Source organism: Dinoponera quadriceps, unplaced genomic scaffold (genome assembly GCF_001313825.1).
Source record: "Dinoponera quadriceps isolate SergipeBrazil2010 unplaced genomic scaffold, ASM131382v1 scaffold545, whole genome shotgun sequence".
NCBI classification, from domain to species: domain Eukaryota; kingdom Metazoa; phylum Arthropoda; class Insecta; order Hymenoptera; family Formicidae; genus Dinoponera; species Dinoponera quadriceps.
Window position 1 is genome coordinate 741,605 of NW_014554681.1, and position 26,227 is coordinate 767,831.

Below are 26,227 nucleotides of genomic sequence, written 5' to 3' on the forward strand. Positions count from 1 at the left end.
ATAATTATTAAAATTCGTTCAATAGTAAAATGCTTATAGTTAATTCGACATTTGTGTTGCAGTCAATGTCTATGTTCATTTTCCATGAGAATTTTAAGATAATATATAAAATCAAGGTAGAAAACAGGTATATTTTCACATAGGAAGATTAATACGCACGAACATCTCTCTGATCTGATCTTGTATTTTCATAACATATAATTTTTCCCTCATTGTCATCGTCATCGTTCTTACATGATGATTTTGATAATTTGTATTAACCTTTCATTGCTTTTCGCGAAGTTCTTCTATACTTATGTATGTAAATTTTCAGCGCGAACGTGTCTTTTTCGTAGGATATACAATATATCGGTATTATCATTTATGAGGGTAAATCTATAGGGCAGATTGTTCTATGATCTCGTCGACTGCAACGTCACTCTCGTTGGAACTTCGTCTCGATAGATCTAAATTCCGATGATTGTCGTTCTTTTGACAAGCCTTCTCAGCCTGCTCGAGAAGGCTCCGGGCCATTTGGCTGCCCGTATTTTCCACCATTTTCGAAAAATAGCCGTTCGGTTTGTCGTGCAACAACTCGTATGGACAACCGAATTCCTATTGGCGTGTATAATTATCATTAATTATGTTAAACACGTTATGTTTTTACCTACTTTCCAATTGTAATAATAATTCTGTTATGTCGCAGACGTTTATTATATAAACTTTTCTTCCGAAATTTTCTAAGCTCAAAGAAAAAATTTCTTCTGAGATATCGGATATCATTACACATTAATTGAGATTACAAAGGTTTCTTTTTAAAGAACCATAAAAAACTGAAAAATAATATCCTAAAAATTCCTTTAAATGATTTACAAAGTGAATATTTTCTATAATTCATGCATATTATATTAGAATAAATAACATACCACTATATAACCATTTTCCATTACGATAATTCGATCACTATCTATAATAGTGTTTAAACGATGTGCTATCGTAATTACGGTGCATTCTTTGAAGTTACTTCTTATCGTTTCCTGGATTAAGGAGTCAGTGCTGGAAAATTACAATTTTAGCGCAATTACGAATGTAGGTCGTCAAATCCACAAAGTGCGTTTATCCGTTTGATGCACGATTTTGAATCCAATAATGTACTTTCCTCCGGATTAAAGATCTTATTATTATTCTCGATCGTTGAACTTATTGCGGAAACGATTCGTTGCAAGCCGATTATCTTGAGTAAAGTTTAAGAACGCAACTATACTGAAAATTACCGTGAGTCGTGAAAAACTATCGAGAACTTACTGTGAATCGATATTAGCGGTCGCCTCGTCGAGGACGAGCAAGTGATTGTTTCTCAAGATAGCTCTGGCCAGACATATGAGCTGCCTTTGGCCTACGCTGAAATTGTGACCGCCGTAAAAGACATCCTGGTCCAAGGCGATGTCGTTCAGTTCGACTTGCTGAAGCACTTTCCAGAGCAGCGTGTCTTCATACTGATTAAACGGATCCAGGTTGTAGCGTAAACTCTCGGAGAAGAGTACCGGCTCCTGCGGTATGATGGAGATCTTAGAGCGTAGTTCCGTCAATCCCACCGTGCTCGTGTCCCTGTCGTCAATTTTGATCTCACCCTCCAGACCTTCGTCGAACAGACGGAAGAGCGCGGATATCAGGGACGATTTGCCGGCACCGGTTCGTCCCACCACTCCTACTTTCCAGCCTGGCTCGATGGATACGTTCAGATTCTGCGAAGCGAATCGACGAATGAGATTCTTTCTTTGAAATCACGAGATGTATCACGGAGAAAGTGATTCTTCGCGAAGAAAAAAGTGAATTTGCCAAAGATTTTAATTATCGAGGGTAAAGTCGATTCACCCACCTTCAAGACCGGTGGATCATTTTCGTCGTACTTCATGTTGACGTTCTTGAAGATGAGCCTTCCGCTGGCCGGCCACGTGGGCGGCGGAGGATTTTTCGAAATCATTGACTTCTCCGTGGGTAGATCTGTGTACTGAAGAATCCTCTCCACGGATGTCATCAGCGAGATCGTCTCAGCGATTTGTCTTACGCCATACTGTAGACTACCAGTCAAAATTAGCGACTGCGAGATCGCCAGACCTACGTCGCCGCTAAGTACTCCACCTACATGTGAAAATCAACATTGTTATGAAAAATTATCGCGTATCACTAAAAGAGAATATATATACATAATGAAACGTTCTAATTGACCAGCCTATTTCTGTAATTACGTAGCAAATGATCGATGAACAGATCGAGTTTGGCAAATTGAAAGTGGCCTACATACCATATCCGTTAATCGCGATAAAAGAGAAGCAGATGCAAGCAACAAACACGCAAGTGACCAAGTCCAACACCAGTCCGAAGATCGCCGCTATGGCCAGGACGAGATACCATGCGCCACTGTGATAGTCCTGCAACGAATCGAATTGTTTCTGCATCATCAGCTCGATGCCGGAACCACTGCTCCTGATTGTTGGTAGGCCGTTCAAAGTGGAGCTCACGTGGGAGAACAGCGGGCTCTTGGCTGAGAACGAAGAAATACGTGATCGTGTCAGTTTTAGACTTCGGAATCCTAGAATCTAATTCTAAGATTTTACATCCTAAGAAAATGGCGTAAGGAACAGAAAAAGAAGATAAAATAGAATATAAAAATAAAATATGGTTGAAGTTGGAGCGATCTTCAAGTGAAAATTAAAAGAAAAATTTATTTCAAATTTAACCTCAGTAAAAAAAACCAAGATGTGCAAGAAACAATAAAATTGTGCAAAATGGGTCAATATTGACACAATTGAAGAAGAAAAACGGAAAAGATTGCGCGCGCGCCAGCATTCACGTAAATTAAAATTCCTGCCGAGAATCCAGGTAGCTTATACAAACAAATGACAGTAGTTTTATACTCAGTGGAATGATATACGTTAGAAAAAAAATGGTTTGTTGAAATCAAATCCCCGAAAGATCTTCATAATCGACAAAGTTCGGGCGCAAGCACTCAACCGCAAAGATAAAAATTTCTGCCGAAATCAGTGTTCTCTGCGAGCAAAGAATAGATCGCTCCAAATTTCAATCACGTGAAAATAGATGGAAGATAGAAGATTTGGAGAACTGAAGCTCCTCTGATTAATTTAAAGAAAGATAAATCCAAATATTTTTGAACAGAGTGGCAGAATCGATCGAGAAACTTTATTTTTTCAGATTCAATGAAGAAATTCGTACGAATCTTCTAAACGATAATAAGGATGCTCCTTTGGTATTCAACTAACTATAGAAATTATTATATGACCTTTTAAGCTAAAAATGCTCTTCTCAGTACTTACTCACGGCTTCGAGACGTTTTGTATTTTGTGCGGTGCGGAGACATACTTTCGTCACTAGCAGGAATATGATACCTAGTATTGCGATCGCTATTAACATCCAGTAATTAATTATGATCTCCATGACAAGTATACCGCCCATTACGACCGTCAACTGAAGTGCCTCCAACATTATTTTAGGCAATAATTCATCCATCGTGCCGACGTCTTTCGAGAATCTGTTCAAAATTCTCCCTGGAACACGATAGAAACTAAAAAATAAAGGGAAGTACGTACAATAGTATACGCTACAAACGTTAAAACCGATTAAATCGTGATGACAAAATTCAGAATTTCACACAAATAATACAAATATCAAAGGAATATTTCACGTTAAAGATCGAGTGCCCTTTCTTCGCGAATAATTATAAGAATTGAGCAAAAGACACAAAGAAGAAATGATGAATGAATAAAAAGCTACACCGTTTCGCAATTTCCATCGTATTGACAACGTTGCAGTCTTCTACTCACCGGCAGGATTGGCGTTGAAGAAAGACATGCGAGCTTGCACCAGATTAGTGAACATAGTGTTGTGGAGATTGCAACTAGAGTTCATACAGATCTTCATGAAGAGAAAGCTGCGTGACAACGTGGTAATGGTGCAGGCAAGAATAGTGAATGTGTAGACATAAATGGCGGAGTTGGAGCTGAGTAGGCCATCCGGATTCAGGGTGAAGATCAAACTCAGGAAACTGTCGTTGCGCATGTTTCTGAACTGGTGGTTTACACGTTCGGCGTCTGATGTACTTTCGCTGTACCGTTCTTCTTCCAAGTTGGTCCAATATGAGGCCCAGTAGTCGTTGCCGGTAGTGGCGATTTGGCTGATGACGAAGCACATCATCAACAAAAACAAGACGAAATAATTGCCGCCATGATGCATGTATTCCTTGTACACCTTACTGGACAAATTCCCTTGCGCTATTGCCTCGCCGTCCTGACTGCTTTCCTCGTAGTTCATGTCGTCGATGTCAGAGTACTGTGGGGAATAATGATCATCCGATTTGTTTTCGCAACGGGCAATTTAGAATTCTGCTGAACTATTCGTGCGAAGCTGTAGGATTTCCAATACGAATTCACGAAGACGAGATAGTGGAATTTTAACGGAGAGAAAATGATTTATTAGCTTAAATGATTATTAGCTTAGGTAATCATTGTCTTACTTCGGCGCAACTTTTAATCGAGAGTCCCGAAGGACGCCTCATTATTGAGATCTTCTTGCTGGACAATACCGAGATTTTCCTCACTTCCTCTTTCTTTTGTGCCTCGTGACTCAAGCTATCCATCATATTAATGAAATCCTTGTTCGATTCCACCAGCTCGTTGTAGCTCCCTTGCATCTTCACGAAACCCTTGAGAGCAACAATGCTAGAATTGATGGTTGATTGGTTGACAAGAAAGCACTTGATACGACACTTACTCGATCCAACACGATAATGTGATCCGCTCGTTTAAGAAACTGCAGCTGATGGGTGACGAGAATTCTCGTTTTGCCGGCTAGATATTCGGTAATGCACTTTTTGTAGAGATGTTTGGATACATGAGTGTCCACTGCGCTTAAAGGATCGTCCAACAAGTAGAGGTCCGCTTGTCTATAAACCGCTCTCGCAAGATTAACTCGCGCTCTCTGACCTCCGGACAAAGATACACCTCTGTCTCCAATTATCGTCATGTCACCCTGCGGCAACTGCCGAAAGTCCTTCGTCAAGGCGCATACGCTCGTCACCTGAAACCGTCAATTCATTGACAGGAAATGCTAAAAAATCAAGAATTGTGTTAGAAAGATTTGAAATTTTTTTAATGATATTTACGAAGAAACGAGGAATTGAGAAAAGTTTGAAGAATCAAGAGTAATAAAAGTCAAATTTAATATATATTTAAAAATTAAAATAAATTAATTTAATTTCACCTAATAACATATATGGAACGCGTGAGAATTGAAAGACTTGAAAAAACTCAAAAATAAAAAAATTCAAGGGTTTAAGAACCCTAGGATTCAAGAACCTCAAGAAGGTTCATGCATCCGGAAACTCGAGAAGTAAAGGACGAAGGTCTAAGGATACCGAAATCCTGGCAGTGTCGAAATATAAATCAAGAGAATGTTGCAAAGTTACACGGATACACGGATAATATACCATATAGCCACTATACTCCGACAAGAACCTGCGCATATTTCGTTTTATCATAAGGTTGACCAAACAGGATGTTATCCCTCACGGTGCCACCGAAGAGCCAGGCTTCTTGACTGGCGTAAGAAATACATAGGTTCGGGTTGTCCATTGTGTAACCGATGTTCATTTTGCACCTGATGTTCATTTTCTCGCTTTCTTGCGAAAAATCTTGAGTAAAAATCACGTTACCCGCGCCAGGATTTAATTCCTTCAGAAGCAAATGGAGCAAAGATGACTTGCCGGAACCCACAGCACCCACAAGGGCGCATAATTCACCAGGTTTGATTGTTGTAGAGATGTTGCACAATGTCGGCGGCAGTTGGCCGTTAATCCAGTTGGCGGAAACGCGCTGAAGTTCTACGCGAACTGGACGGTCAGACAATACCTGAGGAACAGGATGAGAAGTTCCATTGCTATCATCGTGCCTTATATTTTTTGTGGCAGTTTTAGATGATTTTGTTTTGGATGATTTGTTAAGTGCAGATTTTGACTGCGATTTTATTTCAGGCCGTTCCATGTTCACTTCATCCATGAGGAGGAATTCCTGAAGAATGAATGTATTAGTAGTTTACCGGAAAAATCGAGGATCAAAAAATTTTAGAGATATCAGAAGTTTAAAAATCCAAATGTCAATAAGACAATGAATTAAAAAATTTAAGGGCCAGTATTCTAAAAATATATAGATTTAAAGATTCAAGTATTTAGAAACTCAAAAATATTCAAGAGCTAAAATCTTAGTATTTAAAAGTTTTCAAGAAGATAGAAGGATATAAAGTTCTAAATCTCACGGACCGAAGGATCTGAAAGTTCGACTTTAGAAAGTTGCAAGGACGATTCCAGCGTTGAAACCTTAACAATTAATCGATTTCTAACGCACCTCCAATCGATTTATGGACACCATTGTCTCGCCAATTTGTATCAACGCTTGCGGGAAGAACAGTGCGGTGGTAAGCTGAAGAATATTGAAGTAACTCGCCAAAACGTAAGTCACATCGGCGGTCAGACGATTTCCGGAAAGAACAAACGTTATCAGGGTAATGTAAAGAATGAGTCTCTCGGTGAACACTATGATGCCCACATACGCAGCGCGCACGTATGATGAAAATTTGATCTTGTCGATCTCCAGTGCTCTCGTGATCGAGACGATCTTACTGAACGGCTTCTCCCAGGCGTACATCTTCACCACCTGACGAAAGGAATAAAAAACTGCGCATTAGTTCCACTAAATCGCTCTTTCGTGAAAATTTAGTTAACACATTAGTTATCATCTAGTCACTACAAATATAATAATCAATTACTATAAATATAATAATGAGGAAAAATAATGAAAAAAAAATATTACCTGTATCCCGGCTATGAGCTCGCTCATCAGCTGCACCCTACGATCGGTGAGTACCGCTATTGAAGCTCTGATATTGCGACTTAAAAGACTAAAAGTCCCCTGGATCGGTAAAGTAATAATCAATAGCATTCCGACGCCGACGAAGGTCGAGATGCCGATCTTCTGCCACATTATGTAAGTCACGGTCACGAGCTGCAAACGAAAGACACGAATGAAGTCGGCGGATAATATCACCTATTCGTATGATAAAAAATTACCTGAATAGGCATGATCCATATGTAGTTCAGATATATCGACAACTGATCGAAGCGAAGAACGTCGTTACTGAGAAGATTTACAATTTGTCCGGTGCCGGTTTGACTCAGAGACGTTCTACTTAGCCGTAACAACTGCGACAATTTATCGAAGAGGTTACAGAATTTTTATCATATTATTAAATAGCGCGATATAATATAGCCTTGTGCATACTGAACGATATTTTTCCTCGCGCTATTCATTTCTTTCTCCAGATTTTTTAAAATAAACGTTATGTAAATATGTCTTAACGAATTACGCAAAAGTTTTAAGTCGATTGAGTTTAAAATACAGATGTTTCTTCGACTCGGTTCAATTGTATGCCAAATCTTTTTTACTAAAACAATTACTGCAAGAAACATTCAGCATTTTGCTCTTATTTGCCTTTTTGTTGTTAAGTAACTTTTTTCCTAATTGCATTTACATTTACTTGGTACTTACATATCCGATATGCTATTTACATATGCTTAAAAACATTCACATATCCATAATGCCACAATTAAGACTTAAAGTGATCTCGAGATACTTTTCATTTCGACAAATGCGAATATTCAAAGGAAGAATTTTTTTGTTCACCAGCGCGGTATAATTGGTTGTAGCGAATTGTGTTTGACACAGATGCGTCACTCTATGATATCCATTCGCGATAGTTCGCTGCATGAAACACGTGTGTTTGAACAAAAGAATTTATTTGTCAAATACGTCACCGTTCAAAGTCTAAGGACGCGCTGAAAAAGGACGATATCGCGGGCTTGACAAATAATTCAGTACTCATTTATTATTTCTTAGAACGATAATAACTTATAGTCGCGGTTCCTACGTGACCTCGATTTTCTCGATATTTGCATGTCGCGAAAGATTGTGGAAGCGACGAAGTAAGTTTTGAGGATCGTTACCGAAAGCGGAAAAATTATCGATGAACAATTGGCGAGAACCTTAATTGCTTAATTTACTATTTAATAATAAAAAATATAGATTACTATAATAAAAAATATAATAATAATAAAAAATATAGATTACTATATAGATTACTATATTTTTTATTATTAAAAAATGTGGTTTTATTATTAAAAAATCACATTAATAGTAAAAATAGTAAAAGTAAAACTAATAGTAAAAGTTCATCGGTTATTCGTCGTTTTTTTAACCGTCATTCCATTTTTCTTCCATGTTTTTACTTTTTGTCGCCAACGGTTGTAAACTGGACGTAGCGATATGGAAACCTATTTCCAAGAATCTTTGAATGTTACTTTGCGCTTGTAAAAGCACGTTATCGGCTATTCATTTTACTAAATATAACTTTATATTTTTCAAGGAAAAAGTTCTCCAATCGTTTTTGGAGCGTGTTTGATGAAACAATTGGAGCCAAGACGATTGAAAAACACGACCATTCGTGACATTACCTTTCTGTAGACCAGCGAGCTACAGGCGATGCGTACTCTCATTCCGATTTGCTGCATCATTAAGCTTACGTTATGCAGTAATATGACGGTGATGATCAAACTTATGACCAGGTAAGCGGTGTAAATTAGCGCATCTTCTCTAGTGACTCTGTCCGACGCGTCTGGTTTGCCGTTGAAATATTTGATTATCCAACCCTGCAGAATCGGCTGCAGCACGCGCAACACGACGAGCTGGAAATACATAAATGTTGTTGAGATCGACGATCCTCGCTAGATAAAATTTATGAATTTTGCGTGTGCTTTCCGTCCCGAGGAATTTCTCCTCACGCGTTCGTTATCGCTTTTATATTAACTCTTGCAACATTATTTATGAAAGTATTACGATATTTCATAATACCTGGATGATCGAGTAGATTCCAGTGATAAAGTATGGCAGCCAAAAGGCGCGAAAGATCGCTTTGTACAATCTCGGTCGACCGTTTTTCTTCAGCGGCACCTTCTGCCCGTCTTTGCCCACAGTATACTCTAGCTTTTTTAGCTTCTCTAATTCGCAATTCCAGTATCTATAATGTGAGGCAACAAAAGTCGCGTTAAAACCGCTGCTATCGAGCCGAATGTCAGAAACTACATAATTGAAACTTTAAATAGACACCTTTTTGCTTAAGGTGACAATTAGTTGCTAAAAACAGTATCGAATATATGCCTGCTAAATAGTATAAGTACCACGAGTGTTACGTTGCACCGTTACTTACTTGCTTTTTTGAACAGTTTATTTTTATAAATATAAATCCATTAACATGATGGCAATTTAACTCTGTGAGGACGGAGTTTTTTTTTAAGAAGAGTTTCTGCTTGAAATGATGATTTTATTGTATTAAAAATTTGTTTTAGTATGATAAATCTCAAAACAGTCAATAATATAAAGCCCGATGCTATATTCCTTGCATTCGAATCTAGATTTTTTGTTCATCATTTTTTTGCTCCAATAGTACAAACAATATATTTTCTTTGTGACCTATTGGATGATTTTCATCTTTTTCAACATGTGAAGGAAAGCGTCTAGATGTCAAACGTAAAGGGTTAGATAATCGAGGTCTACAGATTTTCGTTTCGAACCATGTTTTTCAATGATACTTTCAATTAGTTGTAATTTGAAGTAAGAAAATAATGAATAGAGAAAAAAGAATTATAATTGGATTTTCTGTTGCCTGTTAACCAAGCGAAAACTCAGTTGTAGGAACAGAAAGATTCTTGTAGGAGGTTTTTACTCAATTGTTCTTAGTTATAGCTGAGTTTTAATATAGCCAAATATTCAGGTGGACATTTTTTTTATTGCAATAACAGAAATTTCGTTTATCGCTATCGAATACAGTATTATCTTTCGATTTTTTTCAGTTACACAAATTGAGATTTCTTTTTCTAACCATGTTTATAGTTAAATAATGGCACATAGAAAAGTGTCCTCATACTGTGAATGAACATATTTTTATCAGATGTTAAATTTACTTTAATATGACATCAACTTATCTCATACTAGCTTATGCTTAATTATATCGAAAACTACTGCAATACACGTATTATAATGTTATTAGCATTCTTTGTTACATTTATATTTAGTAATTAATTATTCTTCATTATTGCGACATATTAATAGCAATCGTATTATTTATTATTTTAATCACGTTTTATTGTTATATTATTATGTTACTATAATATGTGTGTGTGTATATGTAGCAAGTCATAACTAGCATAATATATTATCATATAATCATTATCATTATCCCGTTACATACTGCTACATAATTAGCAGATAAAAATTTTGACGTCGTTGTTATCACATATGTGAGTCATATTTCGTATCACAGGTGTCACATGTGTACGTTGTTGCTAATTACTTTTCTATATTAACAGTTAGTATGTTTCATATCATTAATTATATTCGTATAACTTTTACTCCTGATCATAAAAAAAGACTTACTTTTCTAGATGGTTTGTCGCTTTTTCAGAGCGGTCTGCGTTTAGAGGCCGATATATATCTGATTCCTCCAGGTCCCTCTTCGCACCTTTCATAAATAATTCCTTCATCCACCTATGTATCGCAAAAGTAACAGGTCGAGTAACATGATACAACTTTCATTCTCAGATCAAATCTGAGAATCCTTATGATAGATCCGGAGGGAATCGTAAAATCTCTTAATTAATTAGAATTTGTAAATGACATCTATTGAATGATGCTATATAATTTACAGTTACGAAAAGACTGCGTTTTTCTTTATCGATAATGATGAAGCTGTGTAACGAAGAACTTTGAAGGAAGTACTCATTATTATCTTAATTATTCGTGAACATATTTTTCAGATATTTTATATCGCAAATTTATTTTACACATTATCAGTATTACCAATGACACTAGTTACGGATTATCACCTTCGAGGTTGTCGAGGAAATACGAAAAGTAATGTAGTGCATTTTCTCTGATGTGAGCAGTATGACGTGATATATACATAATAGTTCGTGTTTATTTGAAATATGAAAGATTTGTGAAGTATGGATTATCATATCGTTCGAAGGCCAACTGATGAATCATATAGTATCGTTCGAAGGCTAACTTGATTTTGAAAAAGTCTACGTGCAATTCGCTTTCTATTTAGTCATGCCCTTATCTTTTTTTTTACATACGAAAAAAAAGATAAGGGCATGACTAAATTCGCCTTTTATATAGTCATGCCCTTATCTTTTTTCTTTGCATACGATAAATCATATGTAAAAAAATACGATAAATCGTATGTAAAAAAAAAGATAAGAGCATGATTAAATAGAAGGCGAATTGCACGTAGACTTTTTCAAAATCAAGTTTTACTTCTAGAAGTTTTTCGTCAATTATTTGAACCATGTGGAATAAAATATCAGAGACATATATATAAAATACAATAAAAAAATAAATAAAGTAAATAAAATCAAATATAAACAATGTGTGACATAAATGAAAGCTCCGTTCTTCACAAGGAAAAGATTCCTCCTTGAAGAAACGAGAATCTTTTTCCCTCTGAAAAAATTTTTGTTCGATTCAAAAAATATTTTCTCAAAGAAACAAAATTTCTCTTCGCAAAAATGCAAGTATTCCTCCCCATTTTTCCGGGGAAATGAATTATTTTTTCCGGGAAAAAAAAATGTTTTTGTCCTTTTTCTTCATCATAGCGAATCGATAAATTCTGTTTCTCTCTTTTTTCTTCCAAAAAACAAATATAAGATAAATTATACGAAAAACGAACCAGAGGAAAATCTGACTGAAGATATTCGCGGTTTCCTTGGGGTTCCGCTTCATGTTATTTGAATCCTTATTCATTGTATCACTTTTGATCTTAGAATTCTAAAAATCACACAGAAACAATAACGTTTTAAGCTACCAAAAAGAGACTAGAGCAAACAGGGTGGCATCCTTTTCCTCGTTCTATTTCTTTCTTCTATCTTCTTTCCTCCCTTCGAGTCACTCCTTCCAAAGTCAACACTTAACTGACATCGTACGCACTTGATCGCTGCTTTTCATGTCGCCTACGACTACCACTGTTAGCGCTGTACAACGAACGACAACGATAACTGTCTTTCACCTTGAATACAAGCAAGCGTCCTAAAATTCGTTTTATTACTCTTTTACAAATATTGTTTTGGAATATTTTGTACATAATTGATTTCTCTGTCTGACATAGCACATTTTTCAAAAAAACAGAATAGAAATGAAAAGTATGAGACAAATCGCGCGACCATACAGATTTCTCTTTTTTTTCTCCAGGTCGCGCTGTACCCTTGTTAATTATTCATATAATTAATTTATTTTATTCAATGGTTTATTGTATACATTCGATATATTTATCATGAACTTGTATATTTGTGGTGTTTAACATTTTGCATTTCATTGTACAATGATTTACTCATTGAATATAAAATTGATAAAGCATAAAAAATACCTAAATCTTCAAACGCTGAAAATAGACTATATATTGAATATAAAATATATAAAACGTCGAATGGTAATAAAAGGTATTTTTATCATATATATTCGACAAAAATACTCGTAACAATGCGTGATATCATGCTTAATAATAATATTTATTATATAACAATATATTATATATACTATATTATTTTTATTTCTTTTAACAATTAATTATCATTAAAATTGATTTTGGTATCAAGGTTGGAATTGGTATTATAGTAAAGTACATATTTGTATTAGTATATAGTAAAGTACATATTTGTATTAGTATATAGTAAAGTACATATTTGTATTAGTACAAATGTTGTTTACAAAAATATTTCAACTATATATAGTGCAAAAAATTAAATATTTTGTTCTCAAACTAGTGGCTTGGATTATCTTGTATTTGTTTTGAGGCTCTTATTTGTTTATTAGTTGTAAGTTCAGTTAACATGTTATGGTAAGAGATTCAGAAGTATAAGTGAATAATAGAAAAATAGCAAAGTTCATAGCAAAAATATATAAGTACTTGAAAATAAAATAATAAAATAATTATTCACATTAAGAGGCTTTGTACGTGACATTCCAACCAAATTGAAAATAACGTCATAAAGATTATCATTAAACATGATAATGCTAAGATATAAATCTTTGAACGTTCGGCACGTTTCTACTGATTTTTCTTCAGTAGTAATGAGCATAATGATAATCACGCAATATATTATCTAAATTACAGGATTTTCCATTAAGAAGTTTTATTTTAAATTATTATTCTTTTGAGGAAATTTTCCATTACGTTTTCGCATAATTGTGACTCAATTTTGCCAATAACAGTTCGGAGAATTAGTGTAAATCTTATCCTTCACATAATCCCAAAGGAAAAAGTCCAGCGGTGTCGAATCGCACAATCTACACAGCTAATTGAAGTCTCCGTTACACGAAATAATACGTCCAGAAAACTTCTTACGTAATAACACGATCATTTCACAGCTTATGTGGCATGTAGCCCCATCTTGCTAAAAATAAACATCGTCCAGGTCCAGTTCTTCAATTTCAGGCCAAAAAAGATTTGTCAGCATTTTTATCGAAATTTAAAATGAAACCTCTTAATGGAAGATCCTGTATTAGTATCTAGCTATTTGTGTCTTAAATTTTAATATACCTCGACTTGCGAGAAATCTGTCAGGGCTGTCGAATCTACTAACAGCCGTCAGTTTATGTTTGCCTGTATCTTCCGCTTAAATACTCTATATTTTTTTTCTCTCATCTATATAATTTTATATATAGTCTGTGTTACCTATATATCTGTATATAATATATCCTATATTATATATCTAGTATATCTATATGCTTCATAAGCGGTCGATATTAAAAAAGTGGAGAATATTCGAAAGATTTAGTTGACAAAAATGTATTATCTAAATACCTGCTTGCCTACCCAACCGTTTCATTGCGTTTCACCGTACTTATCTATGTAAGACTGTTTCGCCACTTTCACTAATTGATCGTACATGTCAGTCTCCTTCACCAATGAGGTAAATTGACCATGACTATTTTGCAATAATATGTGAGGGTGGTCGTATTCCTGTAAAAAAAAATAAAAAAAGATAGATAAAGTTATGACTTAACAATGTTATTAATTTTTATCAAAGTGCAAGTTACATCTATTAAATCATCGAATTAAAGTTCCAAATTTCGAAAATTCTCCAAGTGTCGAGACTCGAAGAAAATTATACTTACAGTCATACAACCCTTATCCATCACTAGGACTTTGTCACTGTCCATGATGGTATTCAGCCGATGTGCCACTGTGAGCATCGTGCAGGTCGCAAATTTCTTCCTGATCGTGCGCTGAATCAATGCGTCCGTATGCGGGTCCACATTCGCGGTCGCTTCGTCCAACATCAATATACGATTATTCCTTAAGATAGCCCTCGCCAAACACACTAGCTGTTTTTGCCCGACGCTGTAGTTACAGCCTCGATCGAATACGCGACTTTCCAATCCGTTTCCAGCATTACTGATCGCGTCTTTCAACTCAACCTGAAAGAGTACAGCAAAAGATGTCATTTTAGTTCAGAAAAATTTAGATTTCGGAATGTTGAAAATGTGTGAACTTAGAACTCTATGATATTTAGAAACTATATTTCGAACTTTAGATACTCAAAACGGGAATTTTACGGTCTCAGATCTGATTTTGAGATCTTGAAATAATAGCACATTATCATTATTGAATAAAAAGTCTTTTGTCGACAAACCTCTTCGAGCGCGTCCCATAAGTCTTTATCCGGAAATTCGTCGAAGGGGTCCAGATTACGCCTCAGAGTGCCCGAGAATAAAACTGGGTCCTGAGGGATGATGGATATCCTGCGTCGCAGATCCTCCAAGGCTATCGAGCCCGTATTCGTGCCGTCGATATCGATGACACCTTCCACTTTCGCCAATCGGAATAACGCCGATATCAGCGATGATTTTCCCGCGCCCGTTCTTCCCACGATACCGATCTGTGGAGTAAATTACATTTGCAGCATTCTAATCACTTTCCATTCTTTTATAATCGTTACTTTTTCAACAGGACAGGAATCGGAACGAGCGGAACAGAAAATTGGAGAGAATCGGTGAACGATTAAAAAATTTTTGAAGCTACCGATTTCTCTTTCTTCCCATACATCCTGTTCTCCGCAGGACTTCGCCGGAAGGAAGAAATTTCGAGTGTCTCAAATGTCGCAAATCGGTGCTCACGCTTTTCGAAATGAATTCTTCTCGTTCCCTATCTCCGTTTTCCTGTTGCCACGTAGAATTCGTACTTGGAATTCACGTACCTTCTCTCCCGCAGGGATCACGATGTTCAACCCCTTGAGGACAGGCGGGAACTCGTTCGCGTAGCGCATGTAGACGTTATTGAACTCGATGTTGCCCATTAAGGGCCAATTTTTGGGAGTGTTGGCCGGCAACGCCGGTTCTTGCTTGTTCTTCTTCTTCAAAAATAACCCTCTGTCCCTGAGGTTTGGCTCCGGCGGTAGCTGAATGTAATCGATCACGCGTTCCACCGCCATCATCTGGTTTGCCACCTCCGCATTCTGCCGCATCCCAAACTGTATGTAGCCGGTGATCGCCATGATTTGCGTTATTACCAATCCCACCTCTCCACCAGTAAACGCTGGAAGACACGTTTAACTCTGTCATTTAATCCCACCGGCTCGTTTCCTTTCCCGTAAGCGCTCAGTAGGTTCGATAGTTAATGCGAACAATCAATAAAATAAAAATAAAATATAAAATAAAATGTAATTGTTTAGTCTTAGAAGCACAAATCTAAAAGTAAAAATACAAAATGCCAGAGATTGGTGGAGGACACTCGGTCGAGGAGAATCGATTCTTACAGTCCTTCATTAGCAAAAAGGTGAAAATGGCGACGGTGACCAACACAAGGCAAAATACGTCCAGACAAAACGCAAAAGCCGTGCTCGTCAGGATGTACATGTACACGCTGGACGTGTGTAGATCCTGCAGCTTGTCGAATTCTTCCTTAAGTATCGATTGGATGTGGTACGCTCTGATAGTGGGCAAGCCGTTCAACGTAGCGCTTATATGAGTGAACACTGGTGAACGTGCTGTAACATAAAAGAAAACATACTGGCTAAAAAAGTACCAGAAACAGTGCAGTGTATTTAGAAAATCGAGGTAGAAATAGTCGCAATTTTGAAAATTAAAAAAATATCACATAGAATTGAAGTGATCGCAAGAGTGCAGAAGCGAGATATTGCAAATAATCAAAACTGATCAAACAACGTGGTTGATATAAGAGAAAAAGAAAAACATGATAAATTTGACAAACTGAAGATTCTTGCGCACCGATTCTTGCGCACCCTCGTAATTAATAATATAGATATCGCAAATAAAACAAAAGGATACTTTGATAACAATAATAGTAATTATGAGAAAAATGTCGGCAACAATTCTCGACGAGCACTACAAGAGGAAAGCCAGACGTACTCATTCCTTCCAGTCGCTTGACGTTCTTGCTAGTACTGAGATAGACCTTCTTCAACCAGTGGAATATTATAAACATCAGCCCGATAGGCGCGATGAGGAACGGACTGACTACAGAGGTTACCAACAATGAGCCGATCATCATCATGTTCATCTGGCCGGCGTCCAAGATTCCTTTCGGTAGCAGCTCGTCGATCGCGCCCATGTCCTTGGAGAACCTGTTGAGAATCCTGCCGCTCGGATTGGTGTCGAAGAAGCGCATCCCCGTGCGAATCAGCGCGTTAAACATTAGATCGTGCAAACGCTGGTTGCACGTCATGCACATTTTGTAGAAGAAGATCGATCTGGTGATGCCTACGACGAAGACGCCCAGCACGATACCCGTGTAGATATAGACATACGTGGTCACCGGCAGTATGTCCGTGTCGAGACTCGTCGCGTTCGTGGAGACGTTCGTTCGGTTGTCACTCGCGAAGTTAGCTAGATGTCGCTTTTCCTCGGCGTCGAGCCTGGAAGAAAAGAAGCGATTGAAGTTGGGAAAATTCATCGGAACTCGCTCTAAAACAAAATATTAAGAAAAATATCTCTATTAAACGATGTATTCAGATTTATAAGTATAATTTCAAGAAACCGAGAATTATAGTAATTTAAGTTGTTTACATGATTATATATTTTATTATCATATAATATAAAAACTCACAAAATAGGCACAAAGTAGTCATTGAGACTGACAATCACTTGCGTGACGATAAATAGGAACAGGACGAAGCTGGCTTTGTATAAATTGCTACCAATTTGGAAGTATTCGATAAACAGAGAGCCCTTGACCACGCCGCGTGATGTCTCTTCGATACCGGCTTTCTGACTTGTAGCACTTTCATTTTCCTCGTCGTCTTCTATCTCGCTGATTTCCGAAACGCTATTCTGTTAAAATATTTTGGTACAATGTAGGAGCATTAAAAACATAAACTATCTGTGTGGATTTGACAATATTTTGAATTTCTCTATGTTCAGTTTATTTTCGCAGAAAATTGAAACGTTAAAAAGTTCCCTACAGCTTAGTATATCACGTAATTTCTGTTAGAATTTTCATCACTTTATATATTCTCGTTGAAACTTACTCTGCTACTTGAAATAAAGGGCTGTTGTCCTCTATTTCTCTTCTGCATCGACAACTTACAATTCTCCTCGTCCTCCCCCGACAAGTGTACACTATACTCAGGTTGGTAAGCTAACAAGTCCTGATACCGCGAAAAATATTTCATCTTGCCTTGTTCAAGAAGTATAATGCCGTCCACGTCCTTAATGTACTGCAATTGATGCGTCGCCAAGATCGTCGTTCTTCCGGCCAGATATTTCTCAATACATTCATGGAACAAGTATTTGCTCACGTGTGCGTCAACCTAGAAAGATCACTTTTATCAATGACCAGTGGTTCATTAAACAAAATTAATTTGAACAATCGACGTTTCGGCAGATATCAGTTACTCACTGCGCTCAAAGGATCATCCAACAGATAGATATCCGATTGCCTGTACAAGGCTCTAGCCAAGTTGATCCTAGCTTTCTGACCGCCGGACAACGAGCAACCTCGTTCACCTACGACGGTAAGATCGCCTTGTGGAAACTGCTGGAAGTCTTTCAACAAAGCACAAGCCTTGATCACCTTCTGATACCGGTGACGGTCGTAATCCTGTCCAAAGAGGATGTTCTGTCTGATGGTTGAGCCGAACACCCAAGCTTCCTGACTAGCGTAGCTCACGCTACCCTTGACCCTCGTCTCCCCTTTTACCAGGTCGATTTCGCCCAAAATCGTGGACAGTAGAGAACTTTTTCCGCTGCCCACCATGCCGATGACCGCGTACAGCTTGCCTTTTTCTATTTGCAGATTTAAATCCTTCAATGTGTTCTCCAACTGGCCCACTTCCCACTTAGCGGTAACGTCGGTCATTTTAACGGCCCAACTGTGCACTTGGGATTCTTCTTTCCCTGTGAATAATGAATTTTACGTTATATCTGTTCGATCTTAAGTATCAAGGTGAGTTAATTAGTAAGGTGAATAGCAACCCGACCCAATCCTCCCTTCGTAAACTTACTTATAATAGAATGGTCAGAATCGGTCATGATATCGATTATTCCATTTCGTTTCTCCATATCGTCGTTCTCCAGAACCTCGTGGTTCTCCACGTTGGTATCGATATAAGGTATATCTTGCTCGGAAATTTTGTCGGATTCGGAATTAATCTTATGATTGTTATGGTTGCTGGACGACTGTTTGCAGATGATAACATTGCTGCTCTGGTACTCTTCGTAAATGAGGAAATTCTGGAGTCTTCGTACGGCTACCAGGCACTCGGCCAGCTCGGCGATGCCTCGCACGAACATGCTGGACATGCAGAAGGAGAGGGCATTGAAGTAGGATGACACGACGAAGACCTTGTCGGCGGTCAACTCGTGGCCGGACATGAGCAGGAGGACGAGCGTGCCGTAAAGCGCCATTCTCGTAGTGAAAAGGTTGAAGGTCATGTAGATACCGCGAATATATGAGCTCTTGGTGACCACCCGCAGCTCCAGCCTGCGCGCCAGCTCGACCAAGGCGCAGAACGGCTTCTCCCAGGCGTACATCTTGATCACCTGCACACCTGAAATGATCTCGTCCATCAGCCGGACTCGCTCGTCGGTCTTAATGGCGGTCTGCAGCCGAAACTTCGACGTGAGCTTGCCGGTATAAGCTGAAATCAGGCGACCACGTGAATCTTTCGGACTGAAACGGGATGTTTGATTGCGAACAAAGTCAAAGACTTCTTGACATTCAATAATCATGACGAAGGACTCACATTGAATCGGTACAACCGTGAAGATGACGCCGATACCGATGAGGCCAGGATATCCGACTTCCAAGTAGAGAATATACGCCACAATCAAGGAGGATAAAGGCGCCGCCCACATGTATTGAATAGTAACAGAAACCAATTCGAATCTATTAACATCGTTGGCTACCAAATTGACCACCTTGCCCGGCGCCGTCTCTCCTAGCGCCGTTTTGCTCAGTCGTAGGGCCTGCAAAGTATACGTGAAAAGTAATTAGGAGATTCGGATAATTTACTAAGCGATTCATTGCCGGTTCCGCGTGCTATGCAAAGGAAGATGCGACCAACAAGAATAAAATCGTGACGGTATAAGAATCGTTTGATCGATTCTCCTTAAATCCGGCCAATATTGACTTAATTTTGAAAATTAGAAGATTTATCAATACGTCCAAGTTTCGCTTCTTCGCAGATACACCTGTTCCTGAATTATCATATTTTCTTTCATATTATCATAATTTTGGAGATATAGACTCGAAGTAATTCATCAATTCCACAAATTTCGCTTCGGACATGATTTCACATGTAATGTTTAAATATTCGTAAATCAACAATAAGACATAGCGCCGAGTCCATATGCTTCACCTTTCGGTACACAACGGAGCAAACAGCCACGCGAACTTTCGAGCCTATGTGGAAACTGCCGAAAATCGCTTGATTGAAAGCTATCACGTTCATGGCGGTCGCCATGCAGATGCCAACTCCGTACCACAATGCGACCTCGTACGATTCCACGGCATCCTTCCGAAAGTAGCGCAGGAGACCTCCCAGCAGGAGCGGCGTACCCAGTCTGCGAATTGCAAATTGCGTACATTAATCTTCCAAATGAGATGTTCGTGTGATTTTGTTTCGGATAATTTTGATCGTTAGTTCGTTATTCCTCTATCAGCGAGGGAATTACCTTATAACGAACTCTACTATTAACTGCACTAGCGCGATATTGCAATAATCCAGTAGGAATGTGCGGAAGATGGCTTTCAGCAGGCTCGGCCTGCGCTTCCGTTTCTTCGAGTTTTCCAGCTCGATATTCCATTGTCTGTAATTAAAATAAATTTCGCATCTTTTTATTTCCTACCATGAAAAACAGCGTAATTTCCTTTCCACCTTTCCTGAATACGTAATTTCATGAAAAGTCACATCACACGAGAAAATTAAGGTACGATAATAATAATAAATGTCGTATAGCGTATTTATCTTTTTTTCCTAATTATAATAAATGTCGTATAGCGTATTTATCTTTTTTTCCTAATTATAATAAATGTATAGCGTATTTATCTTTTTTTTCCCAATTCCGAAGTAGCGCAAAAGACAGCTCAATTTTCTTTTTATCTTTCTTAGGAAACTTCATGAGAAGTCGAGAATTCGGGGAAATTAATCTGAATTTTACTTTCCTTTTATTTTCCTTTCGCTTTCTCGTCGTAAAATTTCGATACTCACTTTTCCAACTTATCTCCGAGCAAACTCGATCGGTCTTCCTTTAAGGGTTCATACAAATCCTCTATTTCTAGGGCCCTCGTGTAGCCCATTCGAAACAAATCGATCGTCCACCTGATTCAACATGCAGTAATTCATGTAAATTTAGACGTCAGATTTGAACGTGATTAATTTTCCGAAAGCTTAATCTGACCCTCGAACGATCAGACACGGCCTGGAGAATTCTCAAAATCTCAAACTGAGACAAGAATGGAAGAGCGGCGGAGTTTTGTGAAAAATCGTCTTAATCGGATCCGCGATTTGGAGGGTCATGGGACTCACCACCATAGCAACACCGACACGATGTTCGCCTTTTCCCTCGGGTTCGGCTTTGTCTTCGTTGTCGTTGACTCCATTCTTCTTTTTGCGCGGCGTTAACGCACCGCGAACTGCTACTTCGACGAGGCAATTCAATCACGTTCGAATAGTCGATCCACATGCGGAAGACAAGCGACAGCAATTAACGCGCATGCGTCACTTGCTACTTGGCGTTAACTTTTCTTCGTAATAATCACAGTTAATCACTTTGTTATTTTCACAGTTTATAATATCGTGGTATCTTCTCAATTATCTGGAAAAGCTACACAACGACGATAATTAGTAGTAAACAAAAGAGAGATTATCGGGCAGACAGAACAATTCGCTTTTCACGCGCGAGCGAAATCAAATCGAGACGACTATTTGGCGCACTTTAAATAAGCGTAGTTCTTTTTCCTCAGATATCAACCAACTCCCACAATGACTCACCGTTGCATGTTTGCCGAATCTGCAAATATTTTTTTGCGATAGAACCAAGATATCAGTTACCGAACCGATGCTCCATTGTGAATCTTAAATCACCAAAATTCGCTTCCAGTTTTTTGTAACGTTAAAAATCAAATCCAAAAAGTCAAGTTCGTGATTTTCCAACAAAGTTTAATCGTTACTTACGACTTATTGCGTGTTGTTAATTGATGTGTGTACCAATATCATGATAGTTACGAACGTTATCGTAGGAAAGAGACGCGCGACAATGACGTTTAAGTGCTCGAGATCTAAGAGAGTCTGAAGATAATTACATCATCGGCTCAACATTCAAATGAGTTTTTGTAATATCTCCGCTTGCCTTTAAGAGAAAACTTCATATTATTTCTCTCTCTCTCTCTCTCTCTCTCTCTCTCTCTCTCTCTCTCTCTCTTTATATCTCTATGTATCTCATTAATCTCATCTCAGCAGCCTTATTCATCTTCAGTACATCTTTTATCTAATAAAAGTCGAGAATATTATATTCTCTGTATTCACCATATAAATGATACTTGACTGCCTGTCTCTTGATAAGGAGTAGTTGCGCCGCTAGTTTTATGAGTTTCAAATCTTTGATATCATTCTTTTAGAATTTTAGGTGACTATAACGATGATTTAAGACGATAATTTACGACGATAATTTATGATGCGAAATTAAGTTCCTGATATTTTTTATTATTCTATGCGAAGAATAAAACGCAATGGAGAAATTGTTTGCCGTTAATTTGATGAAATCGTTTATGGTATAACAATATAATCAATGCCTGAGAAATATGTTTGAAAAGCTATAATTTTTAACTACAAAAACCGAAGAACACTACACTACACCGAAAAACACTACTTTTAAAAAACCGAAGAAAACCGAGAACTCATTAGACGCAACGCAACGCGTACGAGAATCCGCGTGAATCTGATAATCAAAATGTTGTCAATGCATTATATATATCGAGAGGATGAGTCATTTGATAAGCGATTATGTCGAATACCACTGGCAAATTTTATATTGTGAGTCAGAAATTGGAGAGTAATTAGAAGTTGGTTAAAATAAACGAGGAGATAACGGTTGCATGTCGCTGCGAAATAAACAAACGCAAAGACGCTGGATGTTAAAAGTCGAAATAAAGAATAAATTATATAAAGAAATATACACTGTAAAATATAAAATATAAGTTATAATTAAGAGCGAGATATTGAATATATCGCTTAGTGGCACCCGAAAGCTTATTTGAATCTAAAATTTTAAGCTTCTGCGATGGATAAATATTTGATGTGGCTTTCGAGTTGGCGTCGCGTCTTTCGAGGATTTGTACCCAACGTTTTGTGAACTTATTTAGGGTGAAGATCGACCTGAAACTAACACCGACCTGAACAGTTTCAGATTGATCCTCACTCTGAGGAAGTGAAATGAGGAAGTGAACTATAAAATGTTCACGAAACATCCTCAAACAAATCCTCGAAAGATGCGGCGCTTCCAACTCGGAAGTCACATCGAAAACTTGTTGAATCAAGTGATAATTTAATTTATGGCGATATCCTAAGATACATACAAAAAATTACACATTTGATAACGAGCTGATAAGACACAGACGCGACTTGATGTTAATTTATAATAAACGTGTCGCGTGACTTACGAAATCATTGGTGAATATCAAATAAACCCTTTCTATCCGTATCGTTCTTTATCACGTTGGCATTGTCTTTTTTAAGTTATTTATTATGTATTTCTATTAATTTTAATCTATAATCTACCTTTACCGCTTTCAATTTATACTGCTTTTAATAATATAATTTTTTATTTATAATACCGCTTTATTATTGTTGAAATTATTTGTAGTATTATTTGCGGAACTTATCAGTGAAAATGTTACTATATATATATATATAGAAAAAAAATATTACGCCATATTTTCACTGATAAGTTCCGCAAATAATTCTATAAATAATTTCAACAATAATAAAGCGGTATTATAAATAAAAAATTATATTATCAAAAGCAGTATAAATTGAAAGCAGTGAAAGTAGAAGATTATAGAGGTAGATCATAGGTAGATTAAAATTAATAGAAATACATAATCAATAATTAGAAGAAGACAATGTCAACGCGATAAAGAACGTTAATAATAGAATAGGCTTATTTAATATTCGCAAATGATAAGCCACGCGACATGTTTAGAATAAATTAACGTTAAGTCGCGTCTGTGTCTTACATAATATATATATATAATTATCTACACACACACAATTATATATATTTATATTTAATTATCGCTTATGTATTTACATATTTGATATTTCTTTTAATAGTCGGAAATTTAAATTTTCCGACATTAATCACGAAGTTATATCGAATTTTGTTGATGTTGGTCAGTCTTTACCAGTCTTTACCAACACCAACAACCAACTAGTTGACTGAACTTTATCTCATAAATTGAGGCAAACTGAAATTAACTGATGAAAAAAAGAAACCAAGGAAACCAAGGCTGAGTCTTTAAGGCTGAGCAATAACAGCGCAACATTTGATTATAAAATTCAGAATATGGATTACGAAATATATAATGTAGAATCGTGAAATGTAGAGTGTGCACTCGATACGAAATATAGATCGTCTCAAAACTATTGGTCGTTGACCACAAAGTGATCAAGTCAATCGACACTCGTTAAATGAATACGAAGCGCCGCCTCGATCGATCAGTCGATTGTACTTCAATCAATATCAATCTAAATATCGGATGATGCAAGATACAAATGATATACACTTTACCTTATCGAAATAATCATGCGGCTTCCACGGTTTAAGATAACGGTTTACCAGACATTCCGGAAGTAGAAAAGCAATCAAGAGTCCATTATTATTCGTGTTGACGCCAGAATATTTCGAGACCCGAACTTTCAAACCGGTCGACTCGTTCGCGACGAACTTCTTCGGTGCGTTAAAAGTTGACGGTCGTTCGTTCGCTCGCTCGTCGGAGGATATAATAGAAGTGAACATTCGCGCTCTTGCCGGATTTGGTAATAGGAACTATACGCAAGACTTGTGTGTTCATTAAATTTTAATTAGTTTGCTTTACATAAAAAGCGTAATCACTTTGCGTTATAACTAGCGAAGGAATGAGTCAGCAATGTGCGCATTTTACTCACTTTCGAAATCACGTAGCTGCTGATATCTGCTCGTAGATAAGAAGCTCCGTTAAACAAGAGTAAACGCAAATTAATATACAGCTCTAATTGCTGAAATTGCTGTATAAACAGTGAGTTAAATTATCGTCGTGCGTTTCCGTAAATACCTCCACTTTTCTTATGTATTTCATTATAACACTTGACAGTTAATTTGTCCAATTTTCTTTCTTTTTTAATTATCAAAGAAATTTCGAGACGCTTGTGTATGCTCGTGTATGTAAGACTAAAAATCTTCTAAAAAGATTTTAATATTTTTGCTTATACGTGAAAATATCCATTCTTGATTTAAGATTAATTTAATTAATTTAAGATTTAATTTTTTTCTGTAAAAGTTGCCTGAACCCGCTTATCGTTTATTGACCGTGGTATAATTTTTATAATTTCAGAAATTTCGATATTTCGGAGCTTCGACTATGACAAAGTTTAATTGAAATGCACTTTGCTACGTTTATTTCCGCATACAGATGTTTTTTTTTTCATTATTTTATAATAATATAATCAAGTTTTCTTCTATTTTCAGTTTCCATTTGAGAGACAAGGATAGAACAATAGCAACCGCGAATGATCTTCTCACTCGCAGACATGGGCGCGTTGTCTGGCGCCATTGTCTGGCACACGTTCAAATTGGACGATGAGCTCATCAGATCGGTTTTAGTGAGAAAAAATATTATGAACAGGTAACTGAGGTCTTTTCCTAAATGTTGTTTCAAGTAAATATAATAAAAAATTTTACTTACGCGGGGCGTTTGAAAGAAAGCGGCTTCTCGATGAATCACGCCGGGATGACTTAAATCAACACGAAAATGTACCGTAGGGACGACCAGTTATAAAAAGGACGCTTTCGAACTTAACCTCACACCGCTATTACTCCGTGAAACATTGTCCGACAATTGCAAGATAAGTAAATTTTTATTATCGCCACCATACCAGCAAGTACGCACTTTTCACGTGGCAAAGTCGGCAAACTGCTACCGAGAGCACTGAAGCGAAAAATCTGTCACGACAGCACAAGGCACCACTTCTCATGGTTGCGATTTCTCTTCGAAGTCAAGGTAAGAACGAGAAAACATCGCGCGTCGGAATATATTTCCATTCACAATCGTCAGATATAGTCGATTTAGTTAGATTTTTTTTTATTTACACGTTCATACGATTACGCTTCAACTAGTTGTTTACATTCTCTCATGATTAAATCGTCAAATATACCGTCACGTCAAACTTATAGATTAAGATATTTCAAGAAAACTGTACTAATTTGTCGGTGGATGAGCAGTTTTAAGTAATAACGCGCCTATTATTTCAAAATTTCTAAACCTGGGAAAGAGACCCTCCGTCGGCACTTTGTCATACGCTTGTACCAGTTTGCATGTAACCTTCATCATTACACAGCTGTTAGTGACGTAG

The 26,227-nt window shown here is 37.3% G+C and overlaps 2 protein-coding genes across 4 annotated transcripts; both read right to left on the bottom strand.

The window, feature by feature from the left end:
- Positions 1 to 185: 185 nt before the first annotated feature.
- On the bottom strand, positions 186 to 12,479 carry LOC106740853 (multidrug resistance-associated protein 4-like). The gene is made up of 17 exons (XM_014612299.1): positions 11,830 to 12,479; positions 10,536 to 10,646; positions 8,955 to 9,120; positions 8,558 to 8,788; positions 7,118 to 7,249; positions 6,861 to 7,052; positions 6,396 to 6,704; positions 5,511 to 6,062; positions 4,768 to 5,073; positions 4,511 to 4,699; positions 3,822 to 4,326; positions 3,315 to 3,545; positions 2,285 to 2,524; positions 1,859 to 2,121; positions 1,285 to 1,724; positions 906 to 1,035; positions 186 to 594 (listed from the first exon to the last, which is right to left on the bottom strand). The coding sequence occupies exons 1-17, from the start codon at positions 11,901 to 11,903 to the stop codon at positions 376 to 378; spliced, it is 4,290 nt and encodes a 1,429-aa protein (XP_014467785.1). The 5' UTR covers positions 11,904 to 12,479; the 3' UTR covers positions 186 to 375.
- Positions 12,480 to 12,603: 124 nt separating this feature from the next.
- On the bottom strand, positions 12,604 to 26,164 carry LOC106740858 (multidrug resistance-associated protein 4-like). 3 transcript variants are annotated; one of them, XM_014612305.1, is made up of 16 exons: positions 25,561 to 26,164; positions 21,146 to 21,443; positions 20,828 to 20,938; positions 20,292 to 20,426; positions 19,976 to 20,180; positions 19,361 to 19,583; positions 18,620 to 19,255; positions 18,016 to 18,512; positions 17,645 to 17,926; positions 17,224 to 17,447; positions 16,527 to 17,032; positions 15,914 to 16,144; positions 15,356 to 15,693; positions 14,792 to 15,037; positions 14,274 to 14,576; positions 12,604 to 14,118 (listed from the first exon to the last, which is right to left on the bottom strand). In XM_014612305.1, exons 2-16 carry the CDS (start codon positions 21,217 to 21,219, stop codon positions 13,981 to 13,983), a joined length of 4,149 nt encoding a protein of 1,382 aa, XP_014467791.1. In that variant the 5' UTR covers positions 21,220 to 21,443; positions 25,561 to 26,164; the 3' UTR covers positions 12,604 to 13,980. The 3 variants fall into 3 exon arrangements, with proteins under 3 accessions (XP_014467791.1, XP_014467793.1, XP_014467792.1); XM_014612307.1 differs by having other exon boundaries at positions 26,138 to 26,158; XM_014612306.1 differs by lacking the exon at positions 25,561 to 26,164 and adding an exon at positions 21,611 to 21,977.
- Between the last annotated feature and the right edge of the window lie 63 nt (positions 26,165 to 26,227).

Coding starts and splice junctions, on each gene's coding strand:
- LOC106740853 (XM_014612299.1), bottom strand. CDS start 11,903: ATGAATAAGGATTCAAATAACATGAAGCGGAACCCCAAGGAAACCGCG. Junction 6,063..6,395: donor TGTCCATAAATCGATTGGAG/GTGCGTTAGAAA, acceptor TTCATTCTTCAG/GAATTCCTCCTCATGGATGA. Junction 4,700..4,767: donor ACATTATCGTGTTGGATCGA/GTAAGTGTCGTA, acceptor GTTGCTCTCAAG/GGTTTCGTGAAGATGCAAGG.
- LOC106740858 (XM_014612305.1), bottom strand. CDS start 21,219: ATGGAGTCAACGACAACGAAGACAAAGCCGAACCCGAGGGAAAAGGCG. Junction 20,427..20,827: donor CTCGGAGATAAGTTGGAAAA/GTGAGTATCGAA, acceptor TTTTAATTACAG/ACAATGGAATATCGAGCTGG. Junction 15,038..15,355: donor TGATCCCTGCGGGAGAGAAG/GTACGTGAATTC, acceptor TTTACTCCACAG/ATCGGTATCGTGGGAAGAAC.